Source organism: Podarcis vaucheri (assembly GCF_965113315.1).
Source record: "Podarcis vaucheri genome assembly, chromosome: 3".
Classification (NCBI taxonomy): domain Eukaryota; kingdom Metazoa; phylum Chordata; class Lepidosauria; order Squamata; family Lacertidae; genus Podarcis; species Podarcis vaucheri.
In genome coordinates, this window is record NC_138761.1 from 83,804,446 (window position 1) to 83,821,612 (window position 17,167).

The 17,167-nt window shown below is 42.1% G+C and overlaps 2 protein-coding genes across 3 annotated transcripts in view; both read right to left on the bottom strand.

Moving 5' to 3' along the window:
• Positions 1–10,384, bottom strand: part of LOC309529152 (cytochrome b5 reductase 4-like) — a 33,969-nt gene extending 23,585 nt beyond the window's left edge. For both annotated transcript variants that reach the window (XM_082216949.1, XM_082216948.1), the window contains exons 1-4: positions 10,180–10,384; positions 7,188–7,341; positions 2,594–2,694; positions 1,883–1,967 (exon numbers count right to left, since the gene is read on the bottom strand). In XM_082216949.1, the coding sequence (XP_082073075.1) occupies positions 1,883–1,967; positions 2,594–2,694; positions 7,188–7,341; positions 10,180–10,254 (415 nt within the window). In that variant the 5' untranslated portion in view covers positions 10,255–10,384. The remainder of the gene's footprint in view (positions 1–1,882; positions 1,968–2,593; positions 2,695–7,187; positions 7,342–10,179) is intronic.
• Positions 10,385–13,019: 2,635 nt separating this feature from the next.
• RIPPLY2 (ripply transcriptional repressor 2) lies at positions 13,020–16,791 on the bottom strand. The gene is made up of 4 exons (XM_082216965.1): positions 16,313–16,791; positions 16,092–16,167; positions 14,679–14,737; positions 13,020–13,324 (listed from the first exon to the last, which is right to left on the bottom strand). Exons 1-4 carry the CDS (start codon positions 16,390–16,392, stop codon positions 13,159–13,161), a joined length of 381 nt encoding a protein of 126 aa, XP_082073091.1. The 5' UTR covers positions 16,393–16,791; the 3' UTR covers positions 13,020–13,158.
• Positions 16,792–17,167: the final 376 nt, after the last annotated feature.

The window sequence follows — 17,167 nt, forward strand, 5'->3', positions numbered from 1 at the left end:
CTGATGTCCTATCTGCAGACATTTTTAGGAATGGAATGATCTCCATATGGAATACTGAAAGCTTGGGATACTTTGTCCTACTCTTTAAACCTTGGTTACAGCACATTCATTTACATGTTATTTTTTATAAAGAAAAAAAATAGATACCTTTCAAATATAGTATCAGGTACCAACAACTGGGGATAAATTAACTGTTTAACTGCTACTTTGTCCTCAAATCATTCAGATAGTCTTCACTCTAAATGTAAGTGTACCAAAAATGCCAACAAACAGCAAACTATGGCCACAAACCAGATTGCTCGAGTCTCTAACTGTGCTTTAGACTTGTTGGTTTTTTGGTGTGGTTTTTTTTTTCCAAATTGCGATCATCTCTGCCACATAAAGACCACCTCTGCTTTTTAATATTTTTAATGGGTTTCAAAAGCAGTGGTGAGTGGCAGGAGCTCATTTTTTCAAGAAGCACCACAAGTCCCATGGGATGCATATGTAAGCCCCAGAGATTGCCTAATGAAGGACCTCTGGAGATTGTATCCAAAATTTCCCCCTTAAGATTATTGCTCCCTGTCTGTCATCATTAGTGTTTGTTCTCAGAGCTAGGAAAGACAAACAGCTGAATTACGGTACAATGAACTATCTTAAGTAGAAGAAATACTGTAACTATTAATTTAGCTTTGTATATGAAGCTGGCTTTTGAAAGGAGGCGATACTCAGTATCATTTAAAAGTGCCAAATAAAATGAAAGGATATTGATCTATGTCTATTACACTGAAAAGGAAATTTTCGTAGCTCTCCTTTATAAGACATTCTAAAGAGCCTCCATTTCCTCACTGAATCCAGGAGTTCAATATCATTATAGAGTGTGCAACAGAAATTAGAGGAAGAAAACAAGCTTACAGCATCACACAAGTCAGCAAGAAGTCATGAAGAAGCTACTACCCTGGAGCGAACAGAAGACGTAGAGCAAAAGCTGCAGAGCTTATGGGAGACGGGGAGGAGGGAGATAACGATCATTCACAACCTAAAAATTGCTTAGGATGCCCAATTCTTTAATGCTATTTTAATCACATAAAAGTTATAAACCTGCACCAAGACCATTTGTTTTCAAACCCTGTTCTTATGCTTAAAAGATGCCTTAGCCAATCTGGATTCTACAAATTCTGCTCAACTAGAAAACTACTCTTGGTTATGTTTATACACAGCAGCATCCTAGTATAACTCACAGTGTCAGCTACATAGCAACAATAAAACCCAGTCTCCTGAGCTCTCTGTTGTGTCGACACGGCAAGCAAATTAAAACAAGAAGCTAGAATATTGCCTTTTAAAGCTGAACCAACACTTGGCAAGCATTAAAAATAAATTTTAACAAAACTGTGCTACTCAGGAGTATGTATTAAGGGAAGGGAACCATGGCTCTGCAGAGGTAACACAATGAACTAGTTTTGCACATCGAAGAATTCAATCTAGCAAACACTGTTTATCATAAGTAAGCCTCAGTTAAATGAATGGGTCTTTAATAACAGGCAGATCAAGAGCGGACTAATTTGCCTTTGGATTATCATTGCATCCAAACTCAGGTGCTTAACTGGACAATGCTAAGGGCCTCAACAAAAGACAACTTAGTGTGCACATGCACTATAAAATGTAATGCAGCAATGTGTTTGAAAATTCAGGTATCACAGAGGAAGCCAGAACTGGCTACGTCTCTCTGTCAAGTTACACTAGCAAGGGAAATTGATTTTGGTATGGAATGTGTCAATGAACCTTACTCCAACATAAATGGGATTAGGATTGCACTTAGTTTAAAAAAAAAAATTAAACAAATTATTATTACACACACACACACACACAGAGAGAGAGAGAGAGAGAGAGAGAGTAAGTATACCTTTCAAAGCAGCAAAAGGTTTGAGTGCCATTCTTCCAACCATACACTCTTTCAGCATCGATTCATAATTAACCCAGCGATGAACCTGCATGTGGAAGAAACCAGGACTATTTTAGAGGATTCGGGCACTTATAATAACACTTGCTTCTAAGCAACTGTAAAGGTATAGTAAAAAAATAATAATGAAAACTTGTTACATAGAACTTCTGAATGAAAACAAACACAAGCAGAGGTAGATCCTGATCCACCATGGGGACAGAGGTACTAAGGTAACGTAATATGCTTTTAATTTTTAAGAAATGTAAACTCAAAATAGGAACAATGCAACTAACACACGGAGTAGCACTTAAGCTTCTGATTTAGCTATTTAAGAGGGCACCTTGCTGAGGTTGTACCCAATTCCTCAACAAGTGCATGATATAAATGAATTTTCAGTTTCTTTTTGGAGTGGACTCATGAACTCCTCTCTTTCCTTTCCTCTCACCTGGCCAGGAGGAACACAATGGAAGCTTTTACTTCAAAACAACACATCTTACAACTCAAAACATCAAAAAGTTGTTGTTTATCACAATACATACATTATACACAATTAATTTTAAAATATTGTAAATGACAGAATAGTGTCTTCTTTTTCAAGCAGCAGAATACTTTATAGTGTGCAGCTTTCAGATTAAGTTTTGATGAAATGAATATGACCTGTACTCTTTTTACCTGATCAAATAGCTCTGTGCCATCAGCTCCTGCTGCTTTCATCAACTCATCTTCACCACCAGGATGATATTCCATATACGGTGTGATATTATACACGAGACCTACAATTTTTGTAAAAAGAATTTTTAAAAATCCAATTAAAACATGCAGCATGCCCTCTATGAAAAAAAGTATTAAAAATATATCTATCGATCTATCTATCTGCATTGCTCCTTTATTATTTTAGCAACACTGAAACAGGAAATTGTACAATGAAAGCAGTTATATTCAGAAAAAGATAGGAATATGCCATGCTAGGTAAACCTAAGGCACAATATTAAAGCACATATGATAGCTTATGTTCTGATGACTAGGCATCTGAGAGTCCAGAATCCAGAGTCACATCAATCCTTGCTTCAGTGGAAGTGGTAGATCCAAGCATACATCCCTTCCTATGTGCATGGTTACCCTTTCCCCTAATCAATGGAGATGTAGTCACATTGGGAAGAGCTCTGTGCATGCACTGCAACATGCAAGGAACCAGGAAAATACATATATTTACTTTTGCAACCAACTACTGAATCGGAATGATCACAGGTAAAATATTATATCCAGTGCTGTAAACTGTTCTACGGTTGTAGATGTTATAAGAATTTTAAGGTCATATATATATATATATATATAATGTATAAACCACATGTCTAAAACCCCACAGAAACCCCACAGAACAAAGCCCTGAAACCATTTTGTCTCTCCCAAACGACCTCAAATATTTCTCTGCAAGGTGAAAGGAAAAGGGGAGCCTCCCCATTGTCTCTTTGCTTACAAATCCTGTCTCAAGGGCACATTTAATATATGAAGGGGGTGAGCCTGTGACCTGTGACCTGGATTCAGGGATTGAGTAGTTATTATAACAAAAGAGTTGCCAGGATGCCCAGGTAATCCAATCAGGTAACCTGGAAGACAGGATAAAAACAACTCACTCAGATTTCTGTTGTAGTCCGCCCCTTCTCTGATGTATGTATGATGTATTTGGGGTAGTGGTCTTGGGCTACACCCTTTCTGTGATGCATGCATGATGTATGGAGTGGTGGTCTTGAGCTACAGGGTGGAAAGTTCAAAAGTCTATAGCAGGGCTTGCACAGCTTTGTCCTAGGTCCTCCTCCTCTCTCCTGTGTGTGAGGGAGCACCCTGTTGCAACAGCTTTAATAAAGATCAGGCTTACTAGCTGCTTTGTTTCTCAATATTCTCTGGTTGGCCTCTGTTATTTTCTCCTACTGATGGAGAACCTACAAAGGACTCTATAAGGGCTCTTGTGGACCCCATAAAGGAAAGGGAACTGTTTTTGTTTACAGCATAGACAAGGGATCCACTCTAAGAAAAGTATTTGCTGATAAATGGGTTAATCAGAACTGTGGGGTTCTCTCTCATTACAGACTTGCAAAGCTAGAAAGCTACAACAAATCTACTAGGTTTCAAAAATGTCCCAAGTTTGTGTATAACACTGTCTATTTAGCAGTAGCACAAGATACAGAGAATAATGCTTTAGGGATTCACGAACCACTTGTCCAAATATCTTAGCTCAACACAGATGTCACATAACAAAGCCTTTCATCCAATATGCACTCAGAATGCCATCTAGTGTAAAGTGCTGAGCACTGCATATCAGAAAAGGTATGTTAACTCTGAAAGCGGATTCAGACACCTTTTTGTTCATAGCTATCTTTGCAGAGTGTCCTGGGCAGACAGGTGAATTTATAACATCACTGATAAAAAATCAGAAGCGGGTATTTCACCACTCAGAATGGAGTGAGTGCCATTTTAAGGCTATCACAGTGTAGCTGATGTCATAGAAAGGATCCTAATTTGTTCATAATGTATGGAAATGCTTTTTTTTCTCAAATCATGTGACCCACAGAAAATGTAGGTGATGCCAGAAAGTCAATACATACAAATTTATATAAGGTGTGCTTCCCACTATCACTTGCACAAGATTTTAATTACAGGTAGGTAGCCGTGTTGGTCTGCCGTAGTTGCAACAAAACAAAACAAAATAATAAAAATTCCTTCCAGTAGCACCTTAGAGACCAACTAAGTTAGTTATTGGTATAAGCTCATAACAATAACTAACTTAGTTGGTCTCTAAGGTGCTACAGGAAGGAATTTTTTTAATTTTTTTTTTGCTTTGACAAGATTTTAAGACTTGGGGGGGCATGTCAGTTGTACAGTGGCATTTAATGGGTGTGTGTAAATACATATATTACTTCAATTAATGGTACTCTTCATAGTCAGGCAACTCAGTGATTATTTGGGTATATTAGATTCCTTATTCATCTACCAACCAAGACCTACAACAAGCAATTTTGCCTTTGCATTTAGTGCTTTCCTAAAGCACAAAGCAATTATAGCTATTACCATGCATTGCATCTGTGCAGCTTGGCAAAATACTATCTACTATAGATAAATGTTTCATATTTTCCGGAGCATTAAAACTACAGCTGAGAGAGGAATGAGTTCCAAGCTGCCAGCAATATACTCCACCTGGAGGTATTTTTTAAAATGAAAAGCAGCATCCAAGAGCACAAAAATAAACAGTGAAAATGGAACAAAGATGTTTACAATGTTTGCCAGACTCTGTTTGTCAAGTCCAAGGCCAACAGGGGAAAAAATACACTGGAAGAAAAGTAGAAGTTAGTAGAAGGGAACGCATGTGGTATTAAGTCTTCCAGGGAAATCTAACAGTGTATTACCTTGAATTCATGAACCATAGCTCTATCAACAGCAATTCACTATGACGACAAATATGTAGAGTCAACATGTACAAAAGTTCTACTTTCAGAAGCATCAAGCCTGTCTCTACTAGAAGCAGAATGCTGGCCCTTGGTTGTCTCCAGCAAGGCAATTAATTTGTCCCACAAACCTTGCAAAAGCATTCTGTAAGCACAGTCTGTGTGTCATTTGGCTCTCAGCCTATTAGTGTACTGGTCAGGAAGCAACCCGGAATGAAAAGAAGAATCCAGGGAGTCAAATGATGTTACAGAGAAATACAGGAAGCTGCCTCATACCAAGTCAGTCCACTGGGTCCATCTAGATCAGCATCATCTACAGACTGTACACTGATTGGCCATGACTCTCAAGGTTTTCAGACAGGGTTCTCTCCCAGATCTACCTGGAGATGCTGGGGAAATGAACTTGGGACGTTCTGCAGGCAAAGCAAATGCTCTTCCATTGAGCTATGGGCCCTCTCCAAATATTATTCTTCCATTTGAGGAAAAACAGGTGTTTGGTGGTTCATATCCTGTTTGTCTCTATTTCTAGCATAAAAAAAAACAAGGACTCAAACCTGAACCAAAACTTTTTTTCCTGAATCTGAACAGAATTTGATTGCTGATCTCAGGATTCTTATAAGACAAGGCAGACAGTCCAGCTTTTCATACCAAAAGGGTCACAAGAATACTTTGAGACGGAGCCTAAGGGCTGCACACTGTCTTGTTGCGTGGGGGAGCAAGCCCAAAATTTCACACACCCCAGCCTTCATGCTCTCTTCCTGAAGCCAGCTAAGTGAGGTGCTGGACTTTGGAAAAGAGGCACAAGGCTCTGGAAGGGTCCTAGAGCCCCTCACACAGCTGGGAAAATGCTCACTGGGCTTTGGGAAGGAGGCAGGAGGACTCTAGAATCCGGTCAGAGCCCCCATGCCCCCTTCCCAAAGGCCAGCACCTCCTCTCCTGGCTTTGAGAAGGCAGTATGAGGGCTGTGGAGGTGTAATCAAATGTTGCCATGGTCACCAAAAGAGGCCCCGAGGGCCACATGCAGTCCTTGGGTTGTGTGCTGTTATAGGAGAAAGAGAACTAGTCCTAGGCCCTGGAGCACGGATACCATCTGCTCCTGACTGATCAATGGTCTGAGAAAACTGCTGGGGCAGATCCTGCCCCACCTTCCCTTGGACATCCCTGAGGGAGCCCAGGAAAGGAAGAACACATACCATCAGCTCACAGTTGGCCTGAAATGACTTTGTGACTATTCATTTTAAATAACGTATTTGTTTTAATGCTCTAAAATAGTAAACCACCTCGGGTGCTTTGGCAGAAAGGGAATTGCAGTCCAACAACCTCTGGTCTCTTGTCTTTACTAAAGGGGCATCCACCCCCCACATCCTCTAGTGGGCATGAAGTTTCAAAAGCACTCTCCGCACCCCCATTGAGAACTCCACAAATCTGTTTCTACTTTGCTTATGACAGAGGTTAAACATTTGCAGTATATTTCCAGTAAATGAAAGGCAAGGATAACTCTTTGGAAGGTGAGTGAGAGAAAAAAGAATATGCTCAAAGCAAAATTTTGGACAATATAGTTACAGGTGTTCACTTGCTGCTATCTAAATGCTAAATAGCATTGTTATTAACTAATCTCATTACCTAAGCTCTAATAAAACTTTTAAACCACTTATGCATATTTATTTTGTTATATTTCTTTCCTCTATATAAGAGTGGCTGGGGAAACCCAGCCAGATGGGCAGGGTATAAATAAATTATTATTAATTATTATTATTATAAAAAAGCTTTGGGGGGAAATAAGTAGCAATAGCACATTCATAAGAAATGTCAACAGAGCAGCCTACCTCTTATGCATATCCAACAGTCAGTCCTCTTATTATGCTTAGCAAGTTCTTCTTCAGTCACCTCTATTAATCTTCCTTTTAGACCAGTTAGATCTTTCCCACTTTTAGTTAATCTAATCCAGTCCATAAGACTTCGGCCTGGTTTCAAAGGTACCTAGAAAGAAAGATAAGTTTGTGGAGAAAGATAAGTTTATTAAATAATTAGCAACAAAAAGCAGAAGTAGATTGGTTTCTTGCCATCCTTTATGGTGCGCAGCAAAAATCCTCATTTAATTCTGGCACACAAAGCCAAAGCTATAGAAAGCAGAAGAAAATAACCTTCAAACAGAGCCATAGCAGACAATGGTGAGGAAAGTTAGCATGCAGGACTACTTCTGAGGTAAATACGAATATATAATCTAATAATCAGAAGAATTGGGGGAGGGAAGTTCAATTTATTCCAGCCAAGTTCTCCTATCCAAACACATTTCCCTGAACAGATTCTTGGAACGGGGTATAGTTTAAAGTTTTTTCAGGCTGTGTGTGTTACTGTTATTAATATTCACTTTCTGTATCTTTATTTTAGATTTTATAATTTATGTGGAAATTGTTTAACTTGATTGTGTACTTTTGATATTTTTGTTATTATTTTGGCTATTTTTGTTATGTTCACAATTAGGGATTTTTTCATGTTGTTGGCTGCCTTGAACATGATTTGAACTATGGAAATGTGGCATAAAAATAAATGTATGTAACCAAACCCTATGAACATCATTATAGCTAATGGTCTAGGCTCTTGAATTAATTTTTTTATCACAATTTCATATCCTGGCTTGTCTGTAAGCCAGTAACTATAGTTTCCTGGTTCTGATGTAGTGGGAAGTTATGGTTAACTGTGGCTTTGTGCCATAGTTCACTGCTCATGGGAAAGGATGAGAGCGTATTTTTCGCCCTATAGGACGCACCGGTCCATAGGACGCACCTAGATTTGGGGGGGGGAATAAAGGGGGGAAATTTATTTTTCTCCCCCAGGCGCGGGGCTGGGGCAGGGGAATCCTGAGCTTCCCCCTCCCCCAGCCCCCAGAACGGGACCCAGAGCGATGCCGAAGCTGCGTGCAGCTTTAGCATCGCTCTGGGAGCTTGCAGGGCTGGAGGAGGGGGAAGCCCTCCGCCAGCCTTCTAACCAAGTCTAACCGAGTTTGCGGGGCTGGCGACGGGGAGGAGCAGGCTTCTCCCCCCCCCCCCGCCAGCCTTCTAGCCAAGTCAGAGGACAGGGGGAAAGGCACGCTGCGCCTCCCGCTGTCCCCTGAGCTTGTGGGGCTGGCGGTGGGGATCTGCTGAAGCCTGGAGAGGAGAGGGGTCGGTGCGCACCGACCCCTCTCGCTCTCCAGGCTTCAGGGAAAGCCTGCATTCGCCCCATAGGACGCACACACATTTCCCCTTCATTTTTGGAGGGGGGAAAGTGCATCCTATAGGGCGAAAAATACGGTAACTACTTAATAAGCCAATATTTTATAACATAAATGCAGTCATTGTGCATTTAAGTGCTCTAAGTGCACAATTTAGGCTTGGTCTTTACTTCTATATGAAATTAAATCAGAGACAACATTGGGCCCGGCTGTGGGAGGAGAGAGAGAAGATATACAAACTAGAAAGACAAGCATACAGCAAATCTCTTGGTCAAAGAGACTATGCTTTAAATGCAATTGAGAACATGTAACATGGGGGATTTTGAGGAAGGCTATTGTTTCCCCAACAGAATTTCTATCTCCCTACAATAGGGAGATACTTATGCTGGAAAACATGCAACTTGTGTATGCATGAGGAACACAACATTGCATCAGTTCCTGCTTTTCCTGCATCTTTAGTCACTCTAAATTTCTATTAAACTTCTCCTTAGATCTTCAATATGGGCAGAACTTCACTCCAATTACTACTGTTATTTGTGACACACTTAACAGCTGCATGGTTTTTAAAGTGCACATTCTTCTCTAAAGCTCAAACAGCACTGTCTGCAAAAGAGCTGTACCATGAAAAATTCATTGACTCTACTTGTTGAGGACTCCACAATTTCCACAGCCCATCACATTACTCAACAGGAATCAGCTGACATACCAACACTGTTGCCACATGGCTTCAGCCTTATACTACCACATGATAGCCCACTAGTTTCATAATCACAGCAATCAGCTTGAAGACACTTCGAAACCAGTCTTCCTTTATGCAAATGTTCCTCATACCCTGCCACTATTATAGTTTTAACCAACCACCACACTGGACTTAAGTTGAGTCCCAAACACATGAAAGGAATAGGATGCACAGAAGCATCTATAATCTATCCACAGCCCTAAAGAACAAAAAAGTCAGATACTGTCCGTCAGCTATTAGGGCTTCCAGGATAATAAGCATATTCTGAAAGCAAGCTTGAACCCTGGAGCTCCCTTCTCTTTTAGAAACTACGTGCCCCATAATTACACAACGGTCCTCAGAAAAGAGGAAACAGCCAGATGCATCTGTGTTGCCTGCAAAACACACACACACAAAAAAAAACAACACAAGAAAAGGCAAAATAAAAAAATTCCTTCCAGCAGCACCTTAAAGACCAACTAAGTTAGTTCTTGGTATGAGCTTTCGTGTGCATGCACACTTCTTCAGATACCAAGAAAAGGCAGCACGGACTGTTCTTAACCTTAAAAGCACCCCTGAACCCCATTCCCTCAAGAACTGACACCATCCTCTCGCCGGGCAGAACTGCGTAACAGACAGAAACCAAACAGCTTTTCTCACTTCCTAAATCTCCGGGCCAGGAAAGGCTTCACCTGCCGAGTTTCCGCCTGTAACACCCATCTGGCTTCCAGATCTCTACCCTCAACGAGCAAATGAAGCGTTAACCCCCATTCCGCCTCTGCAGGTGCCAATGCGCAAGGCGACCCCTCTCACACCGCCAGCTTGCCCTGGGACCCAGTGGCAAGGAGTACCAAAGACACCCCCCCGGCCCCAGTTCCCGCCGCACCTTGCTGCGCCCTCCCGCGGCCACCCGCTGCTGGGAGCCTGGGGCAGGGAAAGCTTGAGAGGGGACGTTGAGCATCCTGCCGGCCGCAGGACAGCCGCTGCCGCCGCCGCCTCTTCTTCTTCAGAAACTGCAAGCAGACGGAAAGAGCCGCTTCCGGGTCCGGCCCGGCGCCGAAGCAGCCAGTAGCTCAGCTGAAAGGCAGGCGGAGACTTAAAAGGCCGTACTGCGCAGGCGTGAGGTTGAACCGGGGCGGGGCGGTGGTTGTAGCTCTCTCCACCGACGAGGGCGCGTGCCTAGGCCCCACCCACCTGAGTTGACTGACGGCGGCACAGCAAAAACCCACGGCGGGGGCGGGATCTTCCGCCCACGTGGTCCACAGACGCTCCTAGCTGGCCGCTTAACCGCTTGCCTGTGTTTTGTTTCGCGCGCTCGCTGCGCAGGGATTTGTTCCTTTAAAATGCTCGCATCCTGCTTTTCGAGTGGCGCTTGCTCCAGGTGGCGGCAGAGGATCGTACAACCATAACATCAATAATAATAACAACAATAATTCGAAGTATTATTATTATTACCATAGCTGTCAACTTTTCCCTTGTTTAAAGGGAAATTCCCTTATTCCGAATAGGATTCCTCACAAGAAAAGGGAAAAGTTGACAGCTATGATTATTACTAATAATAGTAATGCGAAGCATTAAAATAGACGTCAGTTTTGCATGCCTGGGTATTCCTGCCTCAACAAAAAAGTATTCAGCGCAGTAAAGGTTGCCTGCCTAATCTCCCAGCCTAACCTCCCTCACAGGGTTGTTGTGAGGTTGAAATGGAAAGAACCACTTACACCACCTCACCTGTCCCACCCCCATTCCTGCATTAAGCAGGAAGGTCTTATGAGGGCTTCTACACGTGTATAGCAACCCTACTCACGTTTGCATTGCCTATAAAGGCATAACGCCTGAATACAGTTATTGTGGATCTCCATGAGCCGTAGCCGGGATTTGGGTGTGTGTGTGTGTGCAGAACCTCAGTTTGCTATGCCCATGTTGATCTCACTATTGATAGAGTACAGTTCTGAACCATTTAACCCATGGCAGTCCCTTCGAAGCCAATGGAGTTACTTCAGTAATTATTATTATTTATTTGTTTGTTTGTTTATTTATTTATTTATACCCCGCCCATCTGGCTGAGTTTCCCCAGCCACTCTGAGCGGCTCCCAATCAAGTGTTAAAAACAGTACAGCGTTACATATTAAAAACTTCCCTGAACAGGGCTGCCTTAAGATGTCTTCTGAATGTCAAGTAGTTGTGGACGAGTAAGCAATCTATGCTGTAGAAAAGTCCTCAGAATTCAGTACATATTTAGAAAATCTATGTGCACCAGTGATTTAGGACTTTTTAATAAAACCTACTTTTCTTATCTGGAAAGTGTCTCTGTGTATGGAGATCATACCATGCAACAACATGTTACTACTGCCTGTAAACACACTATTTATTTTGTAGATTTATATTCCACTTTTCAGAGAAACTTTCTTACAAGGCAGCTCACAATAATGTATAAAAACAATCATAACAACGAAATGAAAAAATACAAAAAGAAAGCCTAACTAAAAAAATTGTTTTCACACACCAGGATACACAAATAAACTAATAAGAAGTGTTCCTGAGTAAAAATGTCTTCAGAGTTCACTTAAAGGAGAAAGATTTCCATTACTAAAGCTGAAATTCTATGCAGCTTACTACAAACACACAAGCAGTATATGTGCTTGTGGGATTTTCATATACAGTACAAGGTCCTACACATGGATCTCACTTAGTTCCCCTGTAGGAGCAATTTCTATATATGAACTACTGTATATTCTGAGTGGTTCCAGTTTCACACACATGGAACATTGTTTGAGTTTATGAAGTGTAAATCAGCATTGAGTTAATCCAGTTTATCAAGTCAGATACATTTTGTACTCCAGTTGAGTCTGGCTTTAACTCTTTATAGAGATTTCAGTAATCAAAAAAGGCAATGTTTACTCAAAAGCAAGCCTCATTGTATTCAGTGAGGCATGACATCAGGTAGGATAACTAGATGCAAAAGAAGATGGGTTTTCCCCACCTTTAATAGTTGTGGAGAATAGGAAATTTCAGCAGAGGGTGTACCTTGCCTGACAAGCTACACCTGAAATTCTCTATTCTACACAACTATTGAAGGTGATGGAGCTCCATCCAAGTAAATGTACATATCATTACAGCCCTACCGTGCAATCCTACACTTGTCTATTCAGAAGTAGGCCTCACTGAGTTCAATAGGACTTCCAGGTTAGTGTAGGATTGCAGGTTTAGATCCTTTGTTGACTTAAGAATGTAATAATTTAAGAATGAGCTGCCTCTTTCATTTTCTAGGGGCAGCTTCCAGAATGACAATATTTTCATATGTGATGATGTGTGACAGACAACACGGGAAACACAAATTCACATTTCTCCCTCATGCCAGTTTGTATGCTTCTCTTTTTAAACCTTGAAAAACAATGCAAGGCTGAAATTCTTACATGAACATCAGTTCCATTGAAATCAATAGGGCTTCTTCCGAATGAATATGTTCAGAATTAGGGTACAGGGCATATAATTTTTTTTACAAATGTTTCTTTTTAAGGGATATATATCTGGATATATATCCAGATTCCAATATGCAAGCTCACCCCCTCCTTATTTCTGTCCCCTGCCACAACGCATCCAACCACTTCTGCAGCTGTAATTCTAGTTGATTCTGCTGCCCTATGGTGCTACCAGCATAAAAGAATTGCTATTTTCAGAGGAACAGAGGAGTGTAGCAGGCATAAAATGAAACAAAACTCAATACTGTTTCTATAAAAATGTAAAATGCTTGATTTTAATGAAAAATAACTTACATATAAATTAGCTTAAAATACTATGATAGCATGTTGATATCAATATTAAATTAAGGAATGAATGTGAACAGTGATATTAACATTCATTATAATTAAGAATCCAATTCTGCTCCAGAATTATGTTCCGAGTCATCACTATCTTCCTCATTCTCTGAATCTTCATAGAAGGAAATTGTGGCTTGGACAGGAAAGTTCTTCAGAAGTGCTTCAGCTTCTTGATACAAGTAGTCAAAGCACCTTGATTTGGGCCAGAATAACCTAAAAACACACAGAGGCAACCTGTTCTGTTAATTTAACATTTAAGGGATTCACTTCAGTTTAGTTGACCTAAGGTTAATGTGAAATAACTTTTGCTGAAAATTACTTCCTTAGGTTTTAGAGTACATGCGTAAGAGATAATTGGTGGAAATTGGATACTTTACCTTAAGCAAGTGGAACTTCTTTCAGCTTACATGGTGGGTAGCACTGGATGCAAACCAGAGTTAGGAGCTATAATATGTGGCTGCACTATGATAATCCATTTACTAGAGCTACAAAAGTCCAGCAGGAAATGGAAGTTTAATGAGAAAACAGGCCCTACTTATGCCTAAATGAAATTAGGGGCATTTCACACCTAAAGTTTCCCTACAATTAAATATTAAATGATGCTGCAAACCTTTCTGAATGGTTTGGTACTGCTAATAGCTCTGCTCTTGTACTGCAAAAGGTCTAAATGTACTACATTCTTAGAGATGACACAAAACTTTGGTTCCACAGCAGCTGCTTAGTGGGCCCATCACTTCAGTCTGCAACCTAGTTCCCCACCCTTGTGAAAATTTCTTGTCCTTGGCCAGAATACTTAAACATACATTCTGCATAACTCTATAATTAGTAAAACAGAAGCTATGTAAGCCCTCAAATACAATTATTGTTGTACAAGGTCAGATACCTCTGACAACTCCAACACCAGATATGGTTTGATAGCATCTGATGGGAAATTTAACTATGCAGGTCTGAATTGCACCTGGGCACATATAGTGAGTAGGACATACACACATACAAGAAAGGTTAGCTTTGCACTGGAAACTGCCATGATGGCTTGATACTGACATCTCTGCACAGTAAATGTTCCCTTTCCCCTGGGTGAAAAGGCCAGAAACAGTTATACAACTGGGGGGGGGGGGGAGATGTACAATCTGGTAGAGAGTTTTTCAAACTCGTCTCATCCTGCCACACAAACTATGTAGTCCACAGTTCTCTGGTGCAGCGAATGAACTCACCCAGGACTGCAGGGTCGGGAGAGAGAAGAACATCTTTCATGTGGAAATGTAATAGACACAATAGGAATCACGGTCTTCAATAGGTGGGCCATGTGCTATTCTATGACCACCAGGAGAGGCAGGTGTGCAATACAGGCAGCAACCTCATAAAGCCTTGTGGGTCAGAGGGACAGTGCAATGATGTAGCTGCTGCCTGAAATTAACAAAAAGTGTCCACTGTTCTGCACCATAACCATTTCCACCTGTTGGTATTCTTCCCACTAGGCAGCTGTTAATGATTCCCTGCTAGGAAAAAATAGTGAAAATGGCCCTAACAGAAACTGTAAATAATAATATTAATGCTTACACCTTACCTGACTGGATGTATATACTGTGTGAGTTTTGCTGAGTCTGTCTCAGAAGAGCTGCACAACTAGGAGTAATAAACAGGAGACACAGATCAAAAACAGAATGATTAACAGTATCCAGAAAGGGCAGTTTCAAAAGTAATATAAAAACTATTCCTGAGCATGGAAAATTTGTGGAATGTAAGGAAGCTGATTTCATTTTAGCCATCTGTGGTCCACCAGATGCTGCTGAACTACAACTCCCATCATCTCTGACCATTGGCTAGGCTAGCTGAGGGTGGATGAGAGTTGGGAATTCAACAACATCTGAAAGGACCACAGGTTCCCCAGCCCTGCATGACAGATAGGACATGCATATTCAGGTATCACTTGTGAAAGAAACGTAAAGCAACATTCCAGATACCAAAGAAGAGTGTCATCCTATTCAATTATTGACTTGGCATTTTTAAATGACCAAAGCTCTATAATGCCTTTATAATGGATTCTTATTTGTATTACTTGGTTGTATTTGCTGTATTTCGATTTTACAGTTTCTGTAACCTGCTTAAAGTAAAGGTAAAGAAGCCCCTAACCATTAGGTCCAGTCGTGGCCGACTCTGGGGTTGCGGTGCTCATCTCGCTTTATTGGCCAAGGGAGCCAGCGTACAGCTTCCGGGTCATCTGGCCAGCATGACTAAGCCGCTTCTGGCGAACCAGGGCAGCGCACGGAAACACTGTTTACCTTCCCACCTTCCCAACCTATTTATCTACTTGCACTTTGACATGCTTTCGAACTGCTAGGTTGGCAGGAGCAGGGACCGAGCAACGGAAGCTCACCCCGTCGCGGGGATTAGAACCGCCGACCTTCTGATCGGCAAGTCCTAGACTCTGTGGTTTAACCCACAGCACCACCCACGTCCCTGTCTGTAACCTGCTTAGGGATTTTTATTTTTGCCAAAAACATATATAACATTTCTAATTAATTAATTAAAGCATGCCATCAAAATAAGCATGACGTTGCCCTCACTATTGCCAACTTGGGCTCTTTGGGAAGAAGGGTGAGATATAAATTGAAGCAGCAGCAGCAGCAGCAGCAACAAAGACATAAAAATAATGTAAAATCCCAATATGACTTCCTTGGAGGTTTTTGAGCAGAAGTTGGCTGGCCCTCTGTAATGGTTGCGTTGGCTGAGATTCCTGCATTGCAGGGGTTTGGACTAGATGACCCTCAGAATCCCTTCCGACTCTACAAATCTATGACTTTTCCCGAATTGTGTTTAACTGACAGCCTGAAAAGGAAAGGACGACTTTCCCATTCTGGCTCCTGCACACCCACAAAGTTAACGATCCAAGGACCAGCTTAGTCAGGAGAACACAACTCCCCACTCCAGCCACCCCACGTGGGATTGTTGCCGCTTTAATCAGAGTGGACACACTCACCGCCCTGTAGTTTCGCCTGCGCTGCCTTTCCGCATCTTTGGGGGTGGGAATCCAAGGTCTCCAGAATCCTCCGGACCTGTAGAATCAATAGAAGGGAATACAGCTTTGCGTTAGCTGGGCGACACAAAAAAGCGGTCGGTTGTTGGAAAGGAGGGTGGAGGAAAGGAAAGGAAAACACTCGAAGCCTATGATTTCTGGAGCTGGAGGAAAGCGCGGGTTACCTCGCTTGTCCTCTGCAGCAGATCCGGGCGTTGTGCGCGCCAGGTGGAGAAGCACAGAGGCGCAGCCGAGAGCTGTCCATGCTGCGTCGCTGGCAGCAGTCGAGGCAGCCCAAGTGGCGCAGACGCCGCTGGCGCACCGCTTCCTCTTCCTCCTCTCCTTGTCGTTGTGTCTCCCCTTCGGGGGTTTAGCCTGGCCTGGGTTCTGGTGCGGCTGCCGCCCGAGGGGTTTTATAGCTCTCGCCGCGCAGGGTCCCAGCCGCTTTCTCTCATTTGCCGGAGAGGTAAACAAAAAGGCTGCGCGTGAAAGGCGCGTCAGGGTAAACAAGGAGCGTGGACGCGTGCGAGCTCCAAATGGCCCAGGGAGAGGTTTGGCGAGGGAGTGTGAATCGCACTTGAGCAGACACATGGCTGTGTTGTCCTTCAGAGGGGAGAGACCACGCTTGGGCTCGGGCTGCGAAGTGTCCAGCGTGAGAAAGCCAGCGTGTGTGTATCTGTGTCCGAGTGTGCTCAGTTTTGCTGGGAGAAATGCCGCTTCCCATGTTGGAATATTCCTGCAACTGTATTTTTAGTTCATTCGAATATTTAGTTCTCCCTTTCCCAGAAATCGTGTCCAAAACAACTTGTAATGATGAAACAATCAGATCGAACGCAGGGAAAAAAACAATAGAATTGAACAATAAAAACAAATTATAAATTTCATTTTCTCTCTCTGTCTCTCTCTCTCTCTCTCTCTCACACACACACACACATGGGCGTAGCCAGGATTTTTGTGGGGGGGGGCAGGACTTTTGTTAGGGGGCAGAACCAACCAATTTGTCAGTTAAGTATTTCTATTTTTTTACTTTATGGGGGGGG